General features: G+C 48.7%; 1 protein-coding gene across 1 annotated transcript in view; it reads left to right on the top strand.

The window, feature by feature from the left end:
• The window catches only part of GRM7 (glutamate metabotropic receptor 7), a 469,560-nt gene that overhangs the window by 247,809 nt on the left and 196,885 nt on the right, over nucleotides 1–24,866 (top strand). Inside the window, exon 4 of the mRNA XM_082266150.1 lies at nucleotides 3,424–3,578. Coding sequence (XP_082122276.1) covers nucleotides 3,424–3,578 — 155 coding nt within the window. The remainder of the gene's footprint in view (nucleotides 1–3,423; nucleotides 3,579–24,866) is intronic.

Genomic DNA, 24,866 nt, shown 5'->3' with positions numbered 1-24,866 from the left:
ACCATGAGGAGTGGGGGGCAACTCCATATTAATGGTCATGAGGAGGTGGGGAAACCCATTTTATTGGCCATGAGGAGGTGGGGCAACTCCAAATTAGTGACCATGAGGAAGGGGGGCAACTCCACATTAGTGGCCCTGAGGAGTGGGGGGCAACTCCATTTTATTGGCCACGAGGAGTGGGGGGCAACTCCAAATTAGTGACCACGAGGAAGGGGAGCAACTCCATATTAATGGTCATGAGGAGGTGGGGGAAATCCAATTTAATGGCCGTAAGGAGTGGGGTGCAACTCCATATTAATGACCATGAGGATTGAGGGGTAACTCCATATTAATGACCATAAGGGGGGGTGCAACTCCATATTAATGACCATGAGGATTGAGGGGTAACTCCATATTAATGACCATAAGGGGGGGGCAACTCCATATTAATGGCCATAAGGGGGGGGGCAACTCCATATTAATGGCCATAAGGGGGGGGCAACTCCATATTAATGGCCATAAGGGGGGGTAACTCCACATTAATGGCCATAAGGGGGGGTGCAACTCCATATTAATGACCATGAGGATTGAGGGGTAACTCCATATAAATGACCATAAGGGGGGGCAACTCCATATTAATGGCCATAAGGGGGGGGGCAACTCCATATTAATGACCATAAGGGGGGGGGGCAACTCCATATTAATGGCCATAAGGGGGGGGGCAACTCCATATTAATGGCCATAAGGGGGGGGCAATTCCATATTAATGGCCATAAGGGGGGGGTAACTCCATATTAATGGCCATAAGGGGGGGGGGGGCAACTCCATAATAATGATCATGAGGAGATCACCTCCCCCCGGTGTATTATATTTATCGCCATTTGAGAGCTTTCCAGGGCAGAATGAGCAAAATAATTCCCCTGACAGATGGGGACAGTGGGCTCCATTGAGGAATATTCGGGAATCTGAGATTCCCTTCTTAGGTCAATCATCTCAGTGTGTCAGATATTCTGATATCCCATGGAAGGACAATGTATACAGCACAGCCTACAATACATCCCGGGGAAGGACAATGTATACAGCACAGCCTACAATACAGGCATTAAATATGGAACAGCAAACACGTGAAAGTCCCTTCAAAAGTTCCTTTCAGGTAAACTCTGAATAAATGGCAGAAATGTGAAGAAATGACTCTTCAGATTTCCTTCCCCGGCAGAACTTTGCTGTCTTCGGATCGGTGTATGGAGACGGCGGCGGTCATTAGTAATCCACGGACAGGTGCAATTAGCAGCTATTTTGTTATCTGTCTGTTCCGAGTCTCTTTGGTCTTCAATAGCTTTCATCTGCTGAAGCTCAGCGCTGCGTATTGACTCACCGCCTTCTAATGTCTCCAGCAAATTACAAAGAAAGGAACTTGTATAGATGACATCTGGTGTCACCGGTTCCCTTCATACCGCAATGTTACAAATCAACCATTGTCACTTTCTGAGATCTTCCAGCATCTCCCTGACACCTGAGCATCTCCAGCTCTGCAGCCAGCCATGCATGACACTTCCAATATGTATATCACTCCACAAAATGTACAAATATTCTACATTCACATCAGTCTGTGCCCTCAGGAGCTAACAATATAATGGCCTCCATATCTCAGGATGTCCCCAAGCTCAGGGTGTCCCCATCTCAGGGTGTCCATATCTCAGGGTGTCCCCATCTTATGGTGTCCATATCTAAGGGTGTCCATATCTCAGGGGGTTCATATCTAAGGGTGTCCTTATCTCAGGGTGTCCTTATCTCAGGGGGCCCATATCTCAGGGTGTCCCTATCTCAGGGTGTCCATATCTCAGGGTGTCCCCATCTCAGGGTGTCCTTATCTCTGGGTGTCCATATCTCAGGGTGTCCCCATTTCAGGGTGTCCATATCTCAGGGTGTCCCCATCTCAGGGTGTCCCTATCTCAGGGTGTCCATATCTCAGGGTGTCCTTATCTCTGGGTGTCCATATCTCAGGGTGTCCCCATTTCAGGGTGTCCATATCTCAGGGTGTCCCCATCTCAGGGTGTCCATATCTCAGGGTGTCCCTATCTCAGGGTGTCCTTATCTCTGGGTGTCCCCATCTCAGGGTGTCCCCATCTCAGGATGTCCTTATCTCTGGGTGTCCATATCTCAGGGTGTCCCCATCTCAGGGTGTCCATATCTCAGGGTGTCCCTATCTCAGGGTGTCCTTATCTCTGGGTGTCCATATCTCAGGGTGTCCCCATTTCAGGGTGTCCATATCTCAGGGTGTCCCCATTTAAGGGTGTCCCTATCTCAGGGTGTCCCTATCTCAGGGTGTCCCCATCTCAGGATGTCCTTATCTCTGGGTGTCCCCCATCTCTGGGTGTCCATATCTCTGGGTGTCCCCCATCTCTGGGTGTCCATATCTCTGGGTGTCCCCCATCTCTGGGTGTCCATATTTCAGGGTGTCCCCATCTCAGGATGTCCTTATCTCTGGGTGTCCCCCATCTCTGGGTGTCCATATCTCAGGGTGTCCCCATCATAGGGTGTCCCCATCTCTGGGTGTCCCCATCTCTGGGTGTTCATATCTCAGGGTGTCCCCATCTCAGGGTGTCCCCATCTCAGGGTGTCCATATCTCAGGGTGTCCCCATCTTATGGTGTCCATATCTAAGGGTGTCCCCATCTCAGGGTGTCCCCATCTCAGGGTGTCCATATCTCAGGGTGTCCATATCTCAGGGTGTCCCCATCTTATGGTGTCCATATCTAAGGGTGTCCCCATCTCAGGGTGTCCCCATCTTATGGTGTCCATATCTCAGGGTGTCCCTATCTCAGGGCCAATTCACCTGCCAGCATCCATGTCATTAGAGGGCAGGAGGAATGCAGAAGACGCTCGGCTAGGATTTAATCCCAGGATCCGGAAGCTGAAGTGCTGACCACTGAGCCGGGGCATTGGGTCTATGGAGAGCTCCATAGTTCTGGAACTAAACAGAAAACAAGAGTTAATGGTGCCTGTCACTTTAAGACTTCCCAACGCCAACCCCATTACTGGTAATTGTTTTAAGCTCCGCCTTTTCTTCACTAAAAAGCGATTTCTCAGTAACTCCGCCTAGGCTGAGATGATGTCATCACTCTGCTGCAGGCACCGGGAAGCATTTCCTCAATCTCCCCTCCCCCAGTGATCATACTGTACATTGTAACTTTTTAGAAGGAGAAGGAGGCATTTCCTCAGTCCCCCCCCCCCCCCCCCCAGTGATCAGACTGTACATTGTAACCTGGTAGCAAGTCACAAGTTGGGAGGCTTTGGCAGGGGCTGATCTGTGTCAGACAATTGTAGACAGATGGAATATACTGTATGTGGTGAAAGGTCCACCATGAATGTGTCGGTAGGCAGTGAATTGTCAGCTTTGTGTCAGACGGGTGAAGCTGTTACATTGATTCTTCATCTCCCCCAGACAGGTTTTGGCTGCAGTGAAGAGAGCCGACAAAGTGGGGCACTTCATCTGGGTGGGATCGGACAGCTGGGGGACCAAACTCGGCCCAATAAGCCACCTGGAGGATGTAGCCGAAGGGGCCATCACCATCCTACCCAAGAGAGCCACCATCGAAGGTAAGACCTGCACTGCTGCATGATGACGTCATCTCATGATTGTATTATTATTGCTTTGATACCGTGTAACAATGTGAGTATAAAGAGAGAGAAAGAGTGTCCTGTGACTCCCCTTATAAACTTCCTACATCAAGGTTGGGGGATGGGGCAGGATATATCCCTGGCTCCAGCCGGATAGAGCTCCAGATTATAATATTAAAGGGAAAAAACATAAAAACAAACTTTGTTTTATTTTTTTCATCATAAATCTTTTATTTACACACCAGAAATTCTTCCTAATCCGTACATTGACATCTGCGCATGCGTCATACAATCCCAGCCCTGCCTTGTGATTGGACAGTGAGGGAGCAGCAAAAATCTGATCAGGCCATCCCTTTGCTTCCCCTGATCTTTTCTTCTTTTGGAATTTTCTTTACCACTGTGACCTATGGAACTATGATGTCATCGCCCTGAGCTATGTAACTATGATGTCATCGCCCTGAGCCATGGAACTATGGAACTATGATGTCATCGCCCTGAGCCATGGAACTATGATGTCATCACCCTGAGCCATGGAACTATGCAAGTATGATGTCATCACCCTGAGCTTTGGAACTATGGAACTATGATGTCATCACCCTGAGCCATGGAACTATGGAACTATGATGTCATCACCCTGACCTATGGAACTATGATGTCATCACCCTGAGCTATGGAACTATGATGTCATCGCCCTGAGCCATGGAACTATGGAACTATGATGTCATCACCCTGAGCTATGGAACTATGATGTCATCGCCCTGAGCCATGGAACTATGGAGCTATGATGTCATCACCCTGAGCCATGGAACTATGCAAGTATGATGTCATCACCCTGAGCTTTGGAACTATGGAACTATGATGTCATCACCCTGAGCTATGGAACTATGGAACTATGATGTCATCACCCTGAGCTATGGAACTATGCAAGTATGATGTCATCACCCTGAGCTTTGGAACTATGGAACTATGATGTCATCACCTTGAGCTATGGAACTATGATGTCAGTTGGGGTTCCGTCTAAATTTTGGTGCCCCCCACATGAATGCAAAGGTTGCAGGTGTTGGAGTTGGAGCACATTTTGGCCACCTGATTGCATGCTTGCCTCTAATGCCACCACCCCACCCCACCCCACCGATACCAACATCAGTAAGTGGAGGCATTATTGATGGACCACTTGGTCTTCTTTAACCCTCACTCTTTTATGTTTCTGAGGGCTACAGAACCCCTCCCTTCTATAGTATGGAGAGGAGAGGAGGTTGTCTCTGAATCCCCGTCCTAGGATGACAATCCTCCATAGATACAGTCCAGTGAGTGAACGTTGTCACCTTAGGGCAGGATCACCAGGAAAAGACTAAAGGAAAATTAATGCAGCCGCCATATGTCAGAACTGATAAGATACAATGTATTATTTTTGTTCTTTAAGGGAAGATGGCAAAATGAGGAATAAAGCCAAAGATATGGTCAGGAAGATCAGATGTTTCCATAACCCTCCCAAGTCACATCCATTGTCCAATCAGACTTCTTCAGGGGCCAGTAAGAGTTCTCTGATTGGAGAGGGTAGGCATGGATTTCCAGGAGTCATTGATAAAGTGGGCGGGTTCAGAGGAGGGTGACCCCTTGGGATGCCGACTCTCAGGCCACTTTTATAAAGTATTGGACCGGTTCTCTTTAAGCCGGCGGTTAGACCTTGGAGAAGAGGCCTCTTCTTCATTACCGATTCCGGCACTGGAAGCCGCCTGACTCCAGTTCTGGAGAATTTATTGAATTCGGCTGAAAGTGTTCCTGACATCTCCAACGTCAGCCTGGATGGGGACAGACAGTTCCCAAATAATGAAGGAACATCGAGCGGTGATTACAGGAGAGCAAGTCAAACGCTTCTGTCAAATGAAAACTTCAATGTTCCTGTCCCCATTTGGTTTCTATGGAGACTCGCTCGACTTCGGAGCAAAAGAAAAAAAAAAAATACAAAGTTCATTTCATTAGGCATGCGGCTCGGAGAGGGCAAAATATGTGAATTCTCCACCATCTAAGCTCACCGCCATGGCGGTCCCCTAAAAACCGTGACCTGAAACTTCTGGACTGCCGAATAAATTTCCTCTCATTTAAATAACTCTGATTAAGAACGGAGAATTCACCTCCCTCCCCTTCTCTTCATAATGAATTCCAACTGTGGGGAGCGAGTGACAGAAATATCAGAGTCCAAAGGGGGAGGTCTGGGTCCCGCTAACCGAGCGTCGCCTGAAAGGAAAGCTCTTCGTTCCTGACTCAAGGACGTTCGTTAATAAATTCCCAGTTCAGAGAGGGGAGGAAAAAGCTTCAGGAAGATTTCTACTTCTGTCTCTCTCCTCTGTAGATGTCTCATCTCTCAAACATCACCTTTCCACGGGAATCCAGAGAGGAACATGGAGGAGAAAAGGTTGTCTTTATCAATCATCACCTTGACTTACCGGGGAAACGTTATTTTTTGTGGAAGGTTAACATTGCAATGATAAATAGATAGAAAAACACAGATAGACAGACAGACAGGTGCTCATGGATCCAGGTCATGGTGTATCTAGTAGTAGTCGGTCTCATGGATCCAGGTCATGGTGTATCTAGTAGTAGTTGGTCTCATGGATCCAGGTCATGGTGTATCTAGTAGTAGTTGGTCTCATGGATCCAGGTCATGGTGTATCTAGTAGTAGTTGGTCTCATGGATCCAGGTCATGGTGTATCTAGTAGTAGTCGGTCTCATGGATCCAGGTCATGGTGTATCTAGTAATAGTTGGTCTCATGGATCCAGGTCATGGTGTATCTAGTAGTAGTTGGTCTCATGGATCCAGGTCATGGTGTATCTAGTAGTAGTTGGTCTCATGAATTCTGGTCATTGTATATCTAGTAGTAGTTGGTCTCATAGATCCAGGTTATGGTGGATCTAGTAGTAGTTGGTCTCATGGATCCAGGTCATGGTGTATCTAGTAGTAGTTGGCCTCATGGATCCAAGTCATGGTGTATCTAGTAGTAGTTGGCCTCATGGATCCAGGTCATGGTGTATCTAGTAATAGTTGGTCTCATGGATCCAGGTCATGGTGTATCTAGTAGTAGTTGGCCTCATGGATCCAAGTCATGGTGTATCTAGTAATAGTTGGTCTCATGGATCCAGGTCATGGTGTATCTAGTAGTAGTTGGCCTCATGGATCCAAGTCATGGTGTATCTAGTAGTAGTTGGCCTCATGGATCCAGGTCATGGTGTATCTAGTAGGAGGTGGTCTCATGCATCCAAGCCATTGTATATCTAGTAGGAGGTGGTCTCATGGATCCAGGTCATGGTGTTTCTAGTAGTAGTTGGTCTCATGGATCCAGGTCATGGTGTATCTAGTAGTAGTTGGTCTCATGGATCCAGGTCATGGTGTATCTAGTAGTAGTCGGTCTCATGGATCCAGGTCATGGTGTATCTAGTAGTAGTTGGCCTCATGGATCCAGGTCATGGTGTATCTAGTAGTAGTTGGTCTCATGGATCCAGGTCATGGTGTATCTAGTAGTAGTCGGTCTCATGGATCCAGGTCATGGTGTATCTAGTAGTAGTTGGTCTCATGGATCCAGGTCATGGTGTATCTAGTAGTAGTCGGTCTCATGGATCCAGGTCATGGTATATCTAGTAGTAGTCGGTCTCATGGATCCAGCTCTCATTGGAACTGAAGAAGTGGCTTGGAGAAGATAACTTCACCATTACAATACATACAGTATGAGTCCAGCTGAATGCGACCAGAGACAGATAGATAGATAGATAGATGATGGATGGATGGATTATTGGATCTATGAATAGATAGATAGATAGATAGATAGATAGATAGATAGATAGATAGATAGATAGATAGATAGATAGATAGATAGATAGATAGATAGATAGATAGATAAGTTTTGGATGTCCCAAGTCAAATCAGAATTTCAGCATTACTTTACTTTTAGGGTTTTGGTTTCCCAGTTCTCACTTCTTCTGCCTTCTATCTGCTTCCGTTGTTTCCGGAGCACCAGCCCCGCCCCTTCTATATAGTTATTCTGGCTGGAAAAAAAGTCACGAGTCCATCCAGTTTAACCATTAAAATATATATATATACACATACACAGCTCAAAAAAAAAAAAAAAATGAAAGTAACACTTTTTAATCAGAGTATGGCATCAAGTCAATTAAACTCCTGGGATATTGATCTGGTCAGTTAAGTAGCAGCGGTTGTTGTTAATCAGTTTCAGCTGCTTTGGTGTTAATGAAATTAATAACAGGTGCACTAGATGGGCAACAATGAGACGACCTCCAAAACAGGAATGGTTTTACAGGTGGAGGCCAATGGCATTTTTTCAATACTCATCTTTTCTGACTGCTTGTCACTAGATTTACATTTGGCTAGGGTCACTACTGGTAGTATGAGGAGATACCTGGACCCTATAGAGGGGGGTCAGTGTCACTGCTGATAGGATGAGACCATACCTGGACCCTATAGAGGGGGGTCAGTGTCACTACTAGTAGTATGAGGAGATACCTGGACCCTATAGAGGGGGGTCAGTGTCACTACTGGTAGTATGAGGAGATACCTGGACCCTATAGAGGGGGGTCAGTGTCACTACTGGTAGTATGAGGAGATACCTGGACCCTATAGAGGGGGTCAGTGTCACTACTGGTAGTATGAGGTCATACCTGGACCCTATAGAGGGGGTCAGTGTCACTACTGGTAGTATGAGGAGATACCTGGACCCTATAGAGGGGGTCAGTGTCACTACTGGTAGTATGAGGCCATACCTGGACCCTATAGAGGGGGTCAGTGTCACTATTGGTAGCATGAGGCCATACCTGGACCCTATAGAGGGGGTCAGTGTCACTACTGGTAGCATGAGGCCATACCTGGACCCTATAGAGGGGGTCAGTGTCACTACTAGTAGTATGAGGAGATACCTGGACCCTATAGAGGGGGTCAGTGTCACTACTGGTAGTATGAGGAGATACCTGGACCCTATAGAGGGGGTCAGTGTCACTACTGGTAGTATGAGGAGATACCTGGACCCCATAGAGGGGGGTCAGGGTCACTACTGGTAGTATGAGGCCATACCTGGATCCTATAGAGGGGGTCACTGTCACTACTGGTAGTATGAGGAGATACCTGGACCCTATAGAGGGGGTCAGTGTCACTACTGGTACTATGAGGAGATACCTGGACCCTATAGAGGGGGTCAGTGTCACTACTGGTAGTATGAGGCCATACCTGGACCCCATAGAGAGGGGTCAGGGTCACTACTGGTAGTATGAGGCCATACCTGGACCCTATAGAGGGGGTCAGTGTCACTACTGGCAGTATGAGGCCATACCTGGACCCTATAGAGGGGGTCAGTGTCACTATTGGTAGTATGAGGAGATACCTGGACCCTATAGAGGGGGTCAGTGTCACTACTGGTAGTATGAGGATATACCTGGACCCTATAGAGGGGGTCAGTGTCACTACTGGCAGTATGAGGCCATACCTGGACCCTATAGAGGGGGTCAGTGTCACTATTGGTAGTATGAGGAGATACCTGGACCCTATAGAGGGGGTCAGTGTCACTACTGGTAGTATGAGGATATACCTGGACCCTATAGAGGGGGTCAGTGTCACTACTGGTAGTATGAGGCCATACCTGGATCCTATAGAGGGGGTCAGTGTCACTATTGGTAGTATGAGGAGATACCTGGACCCTATAGAGGGGGTCAGTGTCACTACTGGTAGTATGGGGCCATACCTGGACCCTATAGAGGGGGGTCAGTGTCACTACTGGTAGGATGAGGCCATACCTGGATCCTATAGAGGGGGTCAGTGTCACTACTGGTAGTATGGGGCCATACCTGGACCCTATGGAGGTTGCACAGACAGTCCAACTCCTCCAGGATGGCACATCAATCTGTGCCATTGGCAGAAGGTTTGCTGTGTCTCCCAGCACAGTCTCAGGAGCATGGAGGAGATTCCAGGAGACCGGCAGTTACTCTAGGAGAGCTGGACAGGGCTGTAGAAGGTCCTTAACCAATCAGCAGGACCGGTATCTGCTCCTTTGTGTAAGGAGGAACAGGATGAGTACTGCCAGAGCCCTACAAAATGACCTCCAGCAGAAAACTGGTGTGAATGTCTCTGACCAAACAATCAGAAACAGACTTCATGAGGGTGGCCTGAGGGCCCGATGTCCTCTAGTGGGCGCTGTGCTCACTGCCCGGCACTGTGGAGCTCGATTGGCATTTCCCATTGAACACCAGAATTGGCAGGTCCACCACTGGCACCCTGTGCTTTTCACAGATGAGAGCAGAGTTCACCCTGAGTACATGTGACAGACGTGAAAGGGTCTGGAGAAGCCCTGGAGAACGTTATGCTGCCTGTAACATCGTTCAGCATGACCGGTTTGGTGGTGGTCAGTGATGGTCTGGGGAGTCATATCCTTGGAGGGAATGCAAAGAACTCTACAGGCCAGACAATGGCACCCTGACTGTCATTAGGTATCAGGGTGACATCTTTGAACCCATTGTCAGACCCTACACTGGTGCAGTGAGTCCTGGGTTCCTCCTGGTGCACTACAATGCCCGGCCTCATGTGGCGAGAGTATGAGCCAGTTCCTGGAGGGTGAAGGAATTGATACCATTGTATGGCCCCCACTCTTGCCTGACCTAAATCCAATAGAACACCTATGGAACATTATGTTTTGGTCCATCTGATGCCGCCAGGTGATGCCCTGGTCCAGATCTGGGAGGAAATACCCCAGGACACCATTCGTCGTCTCATTAGGAGCATTCCCCGACATTGTCAGGCATGTATACAAGCAGGTGGGTGTCCATACAGACTACTGAGGACCATTCTGAGGTCCTGCAATTAAATCTCACCAACATTACCCAGTCCATACCAGTATAGATCCTAACACATTACCCAGTCCATACCAGTATAGATCCTAACACATTACCCAGTCCATACCAGTATAGATCCTAACACATTACCCAGTCCATACCAGTATAGATCCTAACACATTCCCCAGTCCATACCAGTATAGATCCTAACACATTCCCCAGTCCATACCAGTATAGATCCTAACACATTACCCAGTCCATACCAGTATAGATCTTAACACATTACCCAGTCCATACCAGTATAGATCCTAACACATTACCCAGTCCATACCAGTATAGATCCTAACACATTCCCCAGTCCATACCAGTATAGATCCTAACACATTCCCCAGTCCATACCAGTATAGATCCTAACACATTACCCAGTCCATACCAGTATACAGTGGGTACGGAAAGTATTCAGACCCCCTTAAATTTTTCACTCTTTGTTATATTGCAGCCATTCTTCTTCCTCATGAATGTACACATAGCACCCCATACTGACAGAAAAACACAGAATTGTTGACATTGTTGCAGATTTATTAAAAAAGAAAAACTGAAATATCACATGGTCCTAAGTATTCAGACCCTTTGCTGTGACACTCATATATTTAACTCAGGTGCTTTCCATTTCTTCTGATCATCCTTGAGATGGTTCTACACCTTCATTTGAGTCCAGCTGTGGACTTGATTAGGAAAGCCACACACCTGTCTATATAAGACCTTCCAGATCACAATGCATGTCAGAGCAAATGAGAATCATGAGGTCAAAGGAACTGCCTGAAGAGCTCAGAGACAGAATTGTGGCAAGGCACAGATCTGGCCAAGGTTACAAAAATATTTCTGCTGCACTTAAGGTTCCTAAGAGCACAGTGGCCTCCATAATCCTCAAATCGTTTGGGACGACCAGAACCCTTCCTAGAGCTGGCCGTCCGGCCAAACTGAGCTATCAGGGGAGAAGAGCCTTGGTGAGAGAGGTAAAGAAGAACCCAAAGATCACTGTGGCTGAGCTCCAGAGATGCAGTCAGGAGATGGGAGAAAGTTGTAGAAAGTCAACCATCACTGCAGCCCTCCACCAGTCGGGGCTTTATGGCAGAGTGGCCCGACGGAAGCCTCTCCTCAGTGTAAGACACATGAAAGCCCGCATGGAGTTTGCTAAAAAAACACCTGAAGGACTCCAAGATGGTGAGAAATAAGATTCTCTGGTCTGATGAGACCAAAATAGAACTTTTTGGCCTTAATTCTAAGCGGTATGTGTGGAGAAAACCAGGCACTGCTCATCACCTGTCCAATACAGTCCCAACAGTGAAGCATGGTGGTGGCAGCATCATGCTGTGGGGGTGTTTTTCAGCTGCAGGGACAGGACGACTGGTTGCAATCGAGGGAAAGATGAATGCGGCCAAGTACAGGGATATCCTGGACAAAAACCTTCTCCAGAGTGCTCTGGACCTCAGACTGGGCCGAAGGTTTACCTTCCAACAAGACAATGACCCTAAGCACACAGCTAAAATAACGAAGGAGTGGCTTCACAACAACTCCGTGACTGTTCTTGAATGGCCCAGCCAGAGCCCTGACTTAAACCCAATTGAGCATCTCTGGAGAGACCTAAAAATGGCCGTCCACCAACGTTTACCATCCAACCTGACAGAACTGGAGAGGATCTGCAAGGAGGAATGGCAGAGGATCCCCAAATCCAGGTGTGAAAGACTTGTTGCATCTTTCCCAAAAAGACTCCTGGCTGTATTAGATCAAAAGGGGGCTTCTACTAAATACTGAGCAAAGGGTCTGAATACTTAGGACCATGTGATATTTCAGTTTTTTTCTTTTTTAATAAATCTGCAACAATGTCAACAATTCTGTGTTTTTCTGTCAGTATGGGGTGCTATATGTACATTCATGAGGAAGAAGAATGAACTTAAATATATAACAAAGAGTGAAAAATTTAAGGGGGTCTGAATACTTTCCGTACCCACTGTAGATCCTAACACATTACCCAGTCCATACCAGTATAGATCCTAACACATTACCCAGTCCATACCAGTATAGATCCTAACACATAACCCAGTCCATACCAGTATAGATCCTAACACATTACCCAGTCCATACCAGTATAGATCCTAACACATTACCCAGTCCATACCAGTATAGATCCTAACACATTACCCAGTCCGTACCAGTATAGATTCTAACACATTACCCAGTCCATACCAGTATAGATCCTAACACATTACCCAGTCCATACCAGTATAGATCCTAACACATTACCCAGTCCATACCAGTATAGATACTAACACATAACCCAGTCCATACCAGTATAGATCCTAACACATTACCCAGTCCATACCAGTATAAATCCTAACACATTACCCAGTCCATACCAGTATAGATCCTAACACATTACCCAGTCCATACCAGTATAGATCCTAAAACATAACCCAGTCCATACCAGTATAGATCCTAACACATTCCCCAGTCCATACCAGTATAGATCCTAACACAATACCCAGTCCATACCAGTATAGATCTTAACACATTACCCAGTCCATACCAGTATAGATATCCAGCATGAGATTTTTCCCCATTGAGATTTGATGTGTTTTCAAAGTGTTCCTTTCATTTTTTTGAGCAGTGTATATATACAATCCTATACCCCCGGTTGATCCAGAGGAAGGAGAAAACCAGTAAAGCATGGGAAAGAATTCCTTCCTGATCCCCCGAGAGGCAATCAGATATTCCCTGGATCAACTTTACCTATCAATATTAGTACCCATTTTATATTATGTACACCCAGGAAAGAATCCAGGACTTTCTTATAGCAATCTACTGAGCTGAACAGAACCACCTCTGGATGGAGTCTATTCCACATTTTCAAATCCTTGGTAAAAACAATTCCCACTGACCACCAATATAAGGGACATTCTTCCCACTGACCACCAATGTAAGGGACATTCTTCCCACTGAACACCAATGTAAGGACATTCTTCCCACTGACCACCAATGTAAGGGACATTCTTCCCACTGACCACCAATATAAGGGACATTCTTCCCACTGACCACCAATGTAAGGGACATTCTTCCCACTGACCACCAATATAAGGGACATTCTTCCCACCGACCACCAATGTAAGGGACATTCTTCCCACTGACCACCAATGTAAGGGACATTCTTCTCACTGACCACCAATGTAAGGGACATTCTTCCCACTGACCACCAATGTAAGGGACATTCTTCCCACTGACCACCAATGAATTGGTTTTAGTCGGGGTTCCTCTGGGGTAGGAAGGAAGTTTCTCTTTTGTTTAGGTTGCATCGGGAAAGTTGGACCCTCGGTTGGTTGGGTGAACTCAGTAGCGGGTAATTGTGGCTCTCAGTCTCCGGTCGCTCAGCATTGAAGTGGATTTAAGCTCTATTCGTTGGGAGGTGACATTTGGCCCCTCCTCTGGCGTCAGCTTGCCACGTGTGTCGGAGCCGGGCCTTCCTCAGGACAGGTATATCAGTGTGGGAAACCTGTTACCTGTCTGGGAAGGAAGCGCTCCCCGTGCTCCTCGCACTCCCCGTGCTCCTCGCGCTCCCCGTGCTCCTCGCGCTCCCTGCGCACCCCGTGCTCCTCGCACTCCCCGTGCTCCTCGCGCTCCCCACGCTCCCCGCGCTCCCTGCGCTCCCCGCACTTCCCGCACTTCTCGCGTTCCCCCACGCTCCCTGCGCTCCCCATGCTCTGATTAGCCGGCTGTGTCGTCTGCGTTGTTCTACACGGTAATGAATTAGAATCAGTACAGACGCACGCAATGTCGCCGTTTCATCATCTAACACCGAGCATCTGTTGGGGACAAGACAAGATCTGTTATAAGGGACAGATAAAAAAAAAAATAATTCCATCATTTAAATTGCTAAAAAGGTAACTAATTTGAGTGGCGGCAGGTGGGGGGCTGAGAAGGGGGGGGAGGGGGGCAGCGGCGGGATTCTTGGAGAGAGGATAAAATAAGAAGATCTGAGCCTGGCACTGCGGCGGCGCCGGCTCCAGGTGAGCGAGGTTAATAAGAATATTAATGATACAAATTTATCTCTACAGCTTAAAATGTCACCAGAAAGGTTGGGGTCACCGATTCCTGAGATGTCTGTGTAATGAGAAGAGGGGGAAGATAAGTGGCTGGGAGTATTGGAAAAAAAAACCTCATTGACCCCCACAGCCTGTTTTCAATATGCAATTATCTATATCTGGAAATAAAGGATTGCGCTACTTTGTACTGAATACATAAAGCAGGGATCCTCAGACTACGACCCCCCAGCTGCCGAACTACACGTCCCATATTGTAAGACTCTGACATTCACAGACATGACTCGGCATGATGAGAATTGTAGTTCCTGAACAGCCTGAGGGCCGTAGTTTGAAGACCCCCTGCATAAAGTCATGTCTATGGTCGCCGTTTTCTTCTGACGCTGGCTGCGCAAAATAGAAACATTCAATGAATGAAAGCCCAACCCCCGACAAATCCCTTCCACTGGCTCAGAAAACAGTCTAGGGGGGTCTTTTTAGGGTTTTTATTGGGGAGGATGCATGGGACACCCCAAAACTGTAGAACTGGATAGCCTTGGGACTCAAATTTCGGCTACACTGCACAGAATTGCTGAATGTCCCCCAGGATCTCAATGCTGCTGGGGACCGGCACTCCTTCCACAGTCATTTACCTTCAGCATTGGGGTCTTCTACTCACCGGTTGCCTCCAGCTGATATCTACCAGGCTCTTCCTAGTGAGGGAGGTGAAGTCTCACACCACCATAGGACAGCTGGGATTCCTCCAGACTTAACGTGATCCCTGGGCTTGGATCTGCAAACAGGCCCCCCTAGCTAACCCTGCCTAGGACCTCAGTGTCTTCCATATGGCTTCCTCCAGGACAGTGGTTCTCACCTCCTGTCCATAGGACCCACTAACAGGCCAGATTTTAAGTATTACCTTGGGGAGATGCGGACTAGAATACTGCAATCACTGAGAAGCAAATTATATCACCTGAGATGTGTTTCAGTTATCTTGCAAACCTGACCTGTTAGTGGGTCCTGAGGACAGGAGTTGAGGGTCACTGCTCTTGGATCCTGCATCGGGGGGGGGGGCAGAGGGGTTTCCTCCTGCAGGACTGGACCCAGGAACACTGCACCCTGCTGTACAGGCCTCAGACTATTTATGGTTCATCTCCCCACATTCTGGGCACACCTCCCTATGGATTGGCTGGAGTTTTGTAACTATTCAGGCTGCTTGCTCTGTTCTTCTATGGTTCCAGAACCCTCTAGAAGACAGGGGGGGTAACAGAACAGCAGCCTGTGTAACAGCGAGCAGCTCTAAATACTCAACAACTGCTCTACTGAGTACAGGGGAGTAATGGTGTATCTAGTAGTAGTTGGTCTCATGGATCCAGGTCATGGTGTATCTAGTAGTAGTTGGCCTCATGGATCCAGGTCATGGTGTATCTAGTAGTAGTTGGTCTCATGGATTCAGGTCATGGTGTATCTAGTAGTAGTTGGTCTAATGGATCCAGGTCATGGTGTATCTAGTAGTAGTTGGTCTCATGGATACAGGTCATGGTGTATCTAGTAGTAGTTGGTCTCATGGATCCAGGTCATGGTGTATCTAGTAGTAGTTGGTCTCATGGATCCAGGTCATGGTGTATCTAGTAGTAGTTGGTCTCATAGATCCAGGTCATGGTGTATCTAGTAGTAGTTGGTCTCATGGATCCAGGTCATGGTGTATCTAGTAGTAGTTGGTCTCATGGATCCAGGTCATGGTGTATCTAGTAGTAGTTGCCTCATGGATTCAGGTCATGGTGTATCTAGTAGTAGTTGGTCTCATGGATCCAGGTCATGGTGTATCTAGTAGTAGTTGGCCTCATGGATCCAGGTCATGGTGTATCTAGTAGTAGTTGGCCTCATGGATCCAGGTCATGGTGTATCTAGTAGTAGTTGCCTCATGGATCCAGGTCATGGTATATCTAGTAGTAGTTGGTATCATGTATCCAGGTCATGGTGTATCTAGTAGTAGTTGCCTCATGTATCCAGGTCATGGTGTATCTAATAGTAGTTGCCTCATGGATCCAGGTCATGGTATATCGATACATAGATAAATAGACAGACAGCTCACACCTATGAATGCCAATCCACAAATTAGCACAGATGCCATGGAATGATCTATTTATCTAGCAGGGCCTCTTTGCTGCGATGGTTTATGCTGATTAATTATGATAAGTGGAGAAGGTCGCGGCTCATTTCCATAATGTGAGCTCAGACCCGGGAGAGGAGCAGGAAGGCAATAATTGTGTGTTAATCACTTGATTTGTAAAGTGTTCGGCTCGAGTGGCTAACGGATGTAATGCGGCAGCGCAGTCTACGGACCGGGCGCCCCTGGGGTCGGGGACAGTAAACACAAATTGTATGAAATGGATTAGGGAGCCTGGATTTGTAAGTAGGTCTTTATTTACCAGAAGCTGTGTGTAGGCTCGTGCCTGGGGAGGGGGTTAGTTGGGGCGGCAGCAAGGCTTAAAATGTACAAGTTGTGGCAACTTTTTTTTATTTTGAGTTCTGACACATTTCTGTCACAACCAGCATTAGCTTTACCAGCAAATTAGGCTCCAGTGGCTCTTCAATTGGATAGAACTACACAGGCCAGCCCCCCCAACCTCTATTAATGACACTCCCCCCACCTCCATCAGTGAGCTCCCCTCACCTCCAGCAATGAGCCTTTCCCGCTCCACCTCCAGCAATGAGCCTACACCTCAATGAGCTTTCCGCCCACCTCCATCAATGAGCCTACACCTCAATGAGCCTTCTCCACACCTTCCTCAATGAGCCTTCCTTCCCACGTTTATCAATGAGTTATCCCTCCCCACTTCCATCAATGGACCTTCCCTCCCAACCTCCATCAATGAGCCTCCCCCCACCTCCATCAATGGACCTTCTCTCCCCACTTCCATCGATGAGACTTCCCTCCCCCACCTCCATCGATGAGACTTCCCTCCCCCACCTCCATCAATGAGCCTTCCCTCCCCACCTCCATCGATGAGCCTTCCCTCCCCACCTCCATCAATGGACCTTCTCTCCCCACTTCCATCGATGAGCCTTCCCTCCCCCACCTCCATCAATGAGCCTTCCCTCCCCACCTCCATCAATGGACCTTCTATCCCCACTTCCATCGATGAGCCTTCCCTCCCCACCTCCATCAATGGACCTTCTCTCCCCACTTCCATCGATGAGCCTTCCCTCCCCCACCTCCATCAATGGACCTTCTCTCCCCACCTCCATCAATGAGCCTTCCCTCCCCACCTCCATCAATGGACCTTCTCTCCCCACTTCCATCGATGAGAGTTCCCTCCCCCACCTCCATCAATGAGCCTTCCCTCCCCACCTCCATCAATGAGCTTTCCCCCCACCTCCATGAATGAGCCTTCCCTCCCCACCTCCATCAATGAGCCCCCCCCCCCACCTCCATGAATGAGCCTTCCCACCACCTCCATCAATGAGCCTTTCCTCCCCGCCTCCATCAATGAGCCTTCCCCCCACCTCCATAAATGAGCCTTTCCTCCCCGCCTCCATCAATGAGCCTTCCCCCACCTCCATGAATGAGCCTTCCCTCCCCACTTCCATCAATGGACCTTCCCTCCCAACCTTCATCAATGAGCCCCCCCCACCTCCATCAATGGACCTTCTCTCCCCACTTCCATCGATGAGCCTTCCCTCCCCCACCTCCATCAATGAGCCTTCCCTCCCCACCTCCATCTATGAGCCTTCCTTCCCACGTTTATTAATGAGTTATCCCTCCCCACTTCCATCAATGGACCTTCCCTCCCAACCTCCATCAATGAGCCCCCCCCACCTCCATCAATGGACCTTCTCTCCCCACTTCCATCGATGAGCCTTCCCTCCCCCACCTCCATCAATGAGCCTTTCCTCCCCACCTCCATCAATGAGCCTTCCCTCCCCACCTCCATCAATGAGCCTTCCCTCCCCCACCTCCATCAATGAGCCTTCCCTTCCCACCTCCATCAATGAGCCTTCCCCCCACCTCCATGAATGAGCCTTTCCTCCCCGCCTCCATCAATGAGCCTTCCCTCCCCACCTCCATCAATGAGCCTTCCCTCATCAACTCCATCAATGAGCCTTCCCGCCACCTCCATCAATGAGCCTTCCCTCCCCGCCTCCATCAATGAGCCTTCCCCCACCTCCATAAATGAGTCTTCCCTCCCCGCCTCCATCAATGAGTATTCCCTCCCCACCTCCATCAATGAGCCTTCCCCCTACCTCCATCAATGAGCCTTCCCTCCCCACCTCCATCAATGAGCCTTCCCTCCCCACCTCCATCAATGAGCCTTCCCCCCACCTCCATCAATGAGCCTTTCCTCCCCACCTCCATCAATGAGCCTTCCCTCCCCACCTCCATCAATGAGCCTTCCCTCCCCACCTCCATCAATGAGCCCCCCCCACCTCCATCAATGAGCCTTTCCCCCCACCTCCATGAATGAGCCTTCCCTCCCCGCCTCCATCAATGAGCCTCCCCCCCACCTCCATGAATAAGCCTTCCCTCCCCGCCTCCATGAATAAGCCTTCCCTCCCCACCTCCATCAATGAGCCTTCCCTCCCCAACTCCATCAATGAGCCTTCCCCCCACCTCCATCAATGAGCCTTCCCCCCACCTCCATCAATGAGCCTTCCCTCCCCAACTCCATCAATGAGCCTTCCCCCCACCTCCATCAATGAGCCTTCCCTCCCCAACTCCATCAATGAGCCTTCCCCCCACCTCCATCAATGAGCCTTCCCTCCCCGCCTCCATTAATGAGTCTTTCCCCCACCTCCATGAATGAGTCTTCCCTCCCCGCCTCCATCAATGAGCCTTCCCTCCCCACCTCCATCAATGAGCCTTCCCCCCACCTCCATCAATGAGCCTTCCCCCCACCTCCATCAATGAGCCTTCCCTCCCCAACTCCATCAATGAGCCTTCCCCCCACCTCCATCAATGAGCCTTCCCTCCCCAACTCCATCAATGAGCCTTCCCCCCACCTCCATCAATGAGCCTTCCCTCCCCGCCTCCATTAATGAGTCTTTCCCCCACCTCCATGAATGAGTCTTCCCTCCCCGCCTCCATCAATGAGCCTTCCCTCCCCACCTCCATCAATGAGCCTTCCCTCCCCTCCTCCATCAATGAGCCTTCCCTCCCCAACTCCTTCAATGAGCCTTCCCGCCACCTCCATCAATGAGCCTTCCCTCCCCGCCTCCATCAATGAGCCTTCCCCCCACCTCCATAAATGAGTCTTCCCTCCCCGCCTCCATCAATGAGTATTCCCTCCCCACCTCCATCAATGAGCCTTCCCCCTACCTCCATCAATGAGCCTTCCCTCCCCACCTCCATCAATGAGCCTTCCCTCCCCACCTCCATCAATGAGCCTTCCCCCCACCTCCATCAATGAGCCTTTCCTCCCCACCTCCATCAATGAGCCTTCCCTCCCCACCTCCATCAATGAGCCTTCCCTCCCCACCTCCATCAATGAGCCCCCCCCACCTCCATCAATGAGCCTTTCCCCCCACCTCCATCAATGAGCCTTCCCTCCCCGCCTCCATCAATGAGCCTCCCCCCCACCTCCATGAATAAGCCTTCCCTCCCCACCTCCATGCATGAACCTTCCCTCCCCACCTCCATCAATGAGCCTTCCCTCCCCAACTCCATCAATGGGCCTTCCCCCCACCTCCATCAATGAGCCTTCCCTCCCCAACTCCATCAATGAGCCTTCCCCCCATCTCCATCAATGAGCCTTCCCTCCCCAACTCCATCAATGAGCCTTCCCCCCACCTCCATCAATGAGCCTTCCCTCCCCGCCTCCATTAATGAGTCTTTCCCCCACCTCCATGAATGAGTCTTCCCTCCCCGCCTCCATCAATGAGCCTTCCCTCCCCACCTCCATCAATGAGCCTTCCCTCCCCACCTCCATCAAGGAGCCTTCCCCCCACCTCCATCAATGAGCCTTTCCATCCCGCCTCCATCAATGAGCCTTCCCTCCCCACCTCCATCAATGAGCCTTTCCCCCCCACCTCCATGAATGAGCCTTCCCTCCCCGCCTCATTCAATGAGCCTTCCCTCCCCACCTCCATCAATGAGCCTTCCCTCCCCACCTCCATCAATGAGCCTTCCCTCCCCACCTCCATCAATGAGCCTTCCCACCACCTCAATCAATGAGCCTTTCCTCCCCACCTCCATAAATGAGCCTTCCCTCCCCACCTCCATCAATGAGCCTTCCCTCCCCACCCCTTATCAATGAATCCTCCCTCCCCACACCTCCAACAATGAGCCTTCCCCTCCACTCCTCCATCAATGAGTCTCCCCCCCACCCCATCAATGATCCTTCCCTCCCCCCATCAATGAGTCCCCCCCACCCCCATCAATGAGCCTTCCCTCCCCACCTCCATCAATGAGCCTTGGCCCCCATGACCCGGTTGGCCAGTTCTCTTTCCTTAGGGCACTTTTGCTCCGTTCTGGCCACTGTAGACCAGGAACCTCTGACAAGAGCTGCAGTGTTGGAGTTGCTGTGACCCCGTCATCTACACATTACAATTTGGTCCTTGTCAGAGTCCCTCAAATCCTCTCACTTTACATTATTTCTCCTTTCACCACATCAACTTCAGGGACAACATGTTCACTTGCTGCCTCATATATCCCGCCCACTTTCAGATGTCACTGTACCCAGATAATCCATGGCATTCCCTGTACCTGTCAGTGGTCATAATGTTATGGCTGATCGGTGGGTATTCTCTGTGGCTATTGAGGATTATATATAAATAAAGTTCCTTGTAGGCGGAGTTCCGCTTTACCGGCTCAGTAACATTGATCGTCATGCGGCCATCCCACTTTTCAGATGACACACCCTCCTCCACCAGCCAGGAACTAGGAGAACACAAGGTGTGCAATATAATCACCATGGTTACAGGTCCAAATCTGGGGATTTGATTGGCTGTAAGTTTTTATGCCTCAACTTCCAATTCTCCGACAAATCTGCGGTTACAAAAAAATGAAGAAAGAAAGAAAAAGGGAAGAAAAATGCATTCAAAGACTCAGAGAAACATTCTGAATAGAAAGATAAATGGAGGCATTGAGCTTTCCATATTCCTGCGTCAATGTAACATTCAGGCTGCGATACATTGTTACCTGGAATAAAAAGATTCACTCAATGCTTAAACACAACTTTTCTTTTCTCACAAATTAATCGTGAACAGAATCTGCTCTGACCTGCGGGAAGAGATTTCATTCATCTAACACTTAATAAGCGACGTTCCCATGCAAACCGCGCTGTAATGGCTCCGCTTCTTATTACAAAATCTTCCATCCAAGTATTGTAGGGAGAAACGTTCGATGATGTCCATCCACTGCCACGTCACAGCTTCACTTCTAACCACCGCCATGACATCCACACCTCCCCATCATCTGACCCTGCAAGTAATTATTCCATTATTAGATTCTAATAGTAATTGTGCCAACCCCCCCTCCCCCATCAATCCTTCCCCCATCAATCCTACCCCCATCAGTCTTCCCCCCATCAATCCTACCCCCATCAATCCTACCCCCATCAGTCCTCCCCCATCAATCCTCCCCCCCATCAATCCTACCCCCATCAGTCTTCCCCCCATCAATCCTACCCCATCTATCCTCCCCCCATCAGTCCTCCCCCCATCAATCCTACCCCCCATCTATCCTCCCCCCCATCAATCCCCCTCCCCCCCATCAATCCTCCCCCCATCAATCCTACCCCCATCAGTCTTCCCCCCACCAATCCTACCCCCCATCTATCCTCCCCCCATCAGTCCTCCCCCCATCAATCCTCCCCCCCATCAATCCTCCCCCCATTAATCCTCCCCCCATTAGTCTTCCCCCCATCAATCCTTCCCCCATCTATCCTCCCCCCATCAGTCCTCCCCCCCATCAATCCTCCCCCCATCAATCCCCCTCCCCCCATTAATCCTACCCCCATCAGTCTTCCCCCCCATCAATCCCCCCCCATCAATCCTCCCCCCCCCATCAATCCTCCCCCATCAATCCTACCCCCATCTATCCTACCCCCCATCAGTCCTCCCCCATCAGTCCTCCCCCATCAATCCTCCCCCCATCTATCCTACCCCCCATCAGTCCTCCCCCCATCAATCCCCCCACCCCCCAACTAACCCCCCAGCTAACAGAAAGAATCTGCATATGCCAAAAAATACAGTATGGAAAACTCACATTCATACAACTCTTACAGTAAATAATCCGGCTTCACCCCTTTACAGTATATAATATGCAGCCTTCTTACATAGTGGCTCCTCGATGATCTCCAAAATAAATGGAGACAACACCAGAGGGAATAGAGAGCCCCTGAGAGAGAAGAGAGAGAGAGGAGAGAGAGAGAGAAGAGAGAGGAGAGAGAGGGAGAGGGAGAGAGAGAGGGAGAGAGAGGGAGAGGGAGAGGGAGAGAGGGAGGGAGAGAGAGGAGAGAGAGAGAGGGGGGAGAGAGAGAGAGAGAAGAGAGAGAAGAGAGAGAAGAGAGAGAGAAGAGAAAGGAGAGAAAGAAGAGAGAGAAGAGAGAGGAGAGAGAGGGAGAGAGAGGGAGAGAGAGGAGAGAGAGAGAGAGGGGGGAGAGAGAGAGAGAGCGAGAGAGAGGAGAGAGAGAAGAGAGAGAGAAAGAGAGATGGGAAAGAGAGAGGAGGGAGAGAGGAGGGAGAGAGAGAAAGAGGAGAGAGAGGAGAGAAGAGAGAGGGGAGAGAGAAGGGAGAGGGAGGAGATAGAGAGGAGAGAGATAGGAGGGAGAGAGAGGAGAGAGGAGGGAGAGAGAGGAGGGAGAGGAGAGAGAGAGCAGGGAGTGAGAGGAGGGAGAGAGAAGAGAGAGGAGAGATGAGAGAAGAGAGAGAGGAGAGAGAAGTGAGGAGAGAGAGAGGGGAGAGAGAGGAGAGAAGAGAGAGGAGAGAGAGAAGGGAGAGAGAGAGAGGAGGGAGATAGAGGAGAGAGAGAGGAGGGAGATAGAGGAGAGAGAGAGAGAGGAGAGAGAGAGAGGAGGGAGAGCAGAGAGAGAGAGAGAGGAGAGAGAGAGGAGAGAGAGAGGAGGGAGAGCAGAGAGAGAGAGAGAGGAGAGAGAAGGGAGAGAGAGGAGGGAGAGCAGAGAGAGAGAGAGAGAGGAGAGAGAAGGGAGAGAGAGGAGTATCTGGTGATTTATCTGTACTTTGGAAGGTTGAACATGAAATCTGAGGAGATTGTTAGAAATCTGTTGGGTATTTGCAGCCTTACGGCTATGAGATAGTGAGATACAAAGTAACATTGTTTATAAACATTGATCAGACGGGAGATAGAGAGATACAAAGTAACATTGTTTATAAACATTGATCAGACGGGAGATAGAGAGATACAAAGTAACATTGTTTATAAACATTGATCAGACGGGAGATAGTGAGATACAAAGTAACATTGTTTATAAACATTGATCAGACGGGAGATAGTGAGATACAAAGTAACATTGTTTATAAACATTGATCAGACAGGAGATAGAGAGATACAAAGTATCATATTTGTTTCAGTAATTGCAGATAGAAGGAATATGATGTCACATAAGGTAACAAGTAGAATAAAAGCTTTCATTTTTTTAATTGATATTTCCAGGCTCTGTAATTGAGGAATCCTCGTAGGATTTTGTGTTTAATATTCCTGCCTCTCCTCAGGAGATCGGACTTTATTGGTCTCTGTATTTGCTCTGTGGTGTAGATTTTGACTTCTCCCCATGCTGCCCCTTTCTCGGATATTTCCATATCCTCTTCTCCCGCACTGTTTGCTGAATGAGATCTCAAAACCCAATAAATCTTCAGTGAAATTAAAATTGTTCATATTTGACCCTTCATAGTAACTTGAATCAGTCCTAATAAACATCTTTCCCCACCCCCCAATCTCTCCAATCATTTTTTCTTTATTTTTTTTTTTGCTTGTTTTTTTCTAACCATTAATACATTTTTTGTTGTTTTTTTTTTTTTGTATTAAAAGAGGGAAAAGGCCATCATTTTGTTTGTAAATAACATTGCAGTGATTTGTAGAAAAATTGTCACTTTAAAATGGACAAAATTGTAGAATTACAGTGCCTTGCAAAAGTATTCACACCCCCTGAAATCTCCCACATTTTCTCATGTTACACCCAGAAATGTAAATGTATTTTATTGGGATTTTATGTGATAGAACGACACAAAGTGGCCATAATTGTGAAGTGGAAAGAAAATGATAAATGATACAAATAAATCTGTGAAAAGTGTGGCTGCATTTGTATTCACCCCCCGGAGTCAATACTTTGTAGCTCCGCCTTTCCCTGCAATTACAGCTGGGAGTCTTTTTGGGGATGTCTCTACCAGCTTTGCACATCTAGA

Source organism: Pelophylax lessonae (genome assembly GCF_965119305.1).
Source record: "Pelophylax lessonae genome assembly, chromosome: 8".
In the NCBI taxonomy this organism is placed as follows: Eukaryota; Metazoa; Chordata; class Amphibia; order Anura; family Ranidae; genus Pelophylax; species Pelophylax lessonae.
The sequence above is the reverse complement of the archived record's forward strand: the minus strand, read 5'-3'. Positions and strand labels throughout refer to the sequence as shown.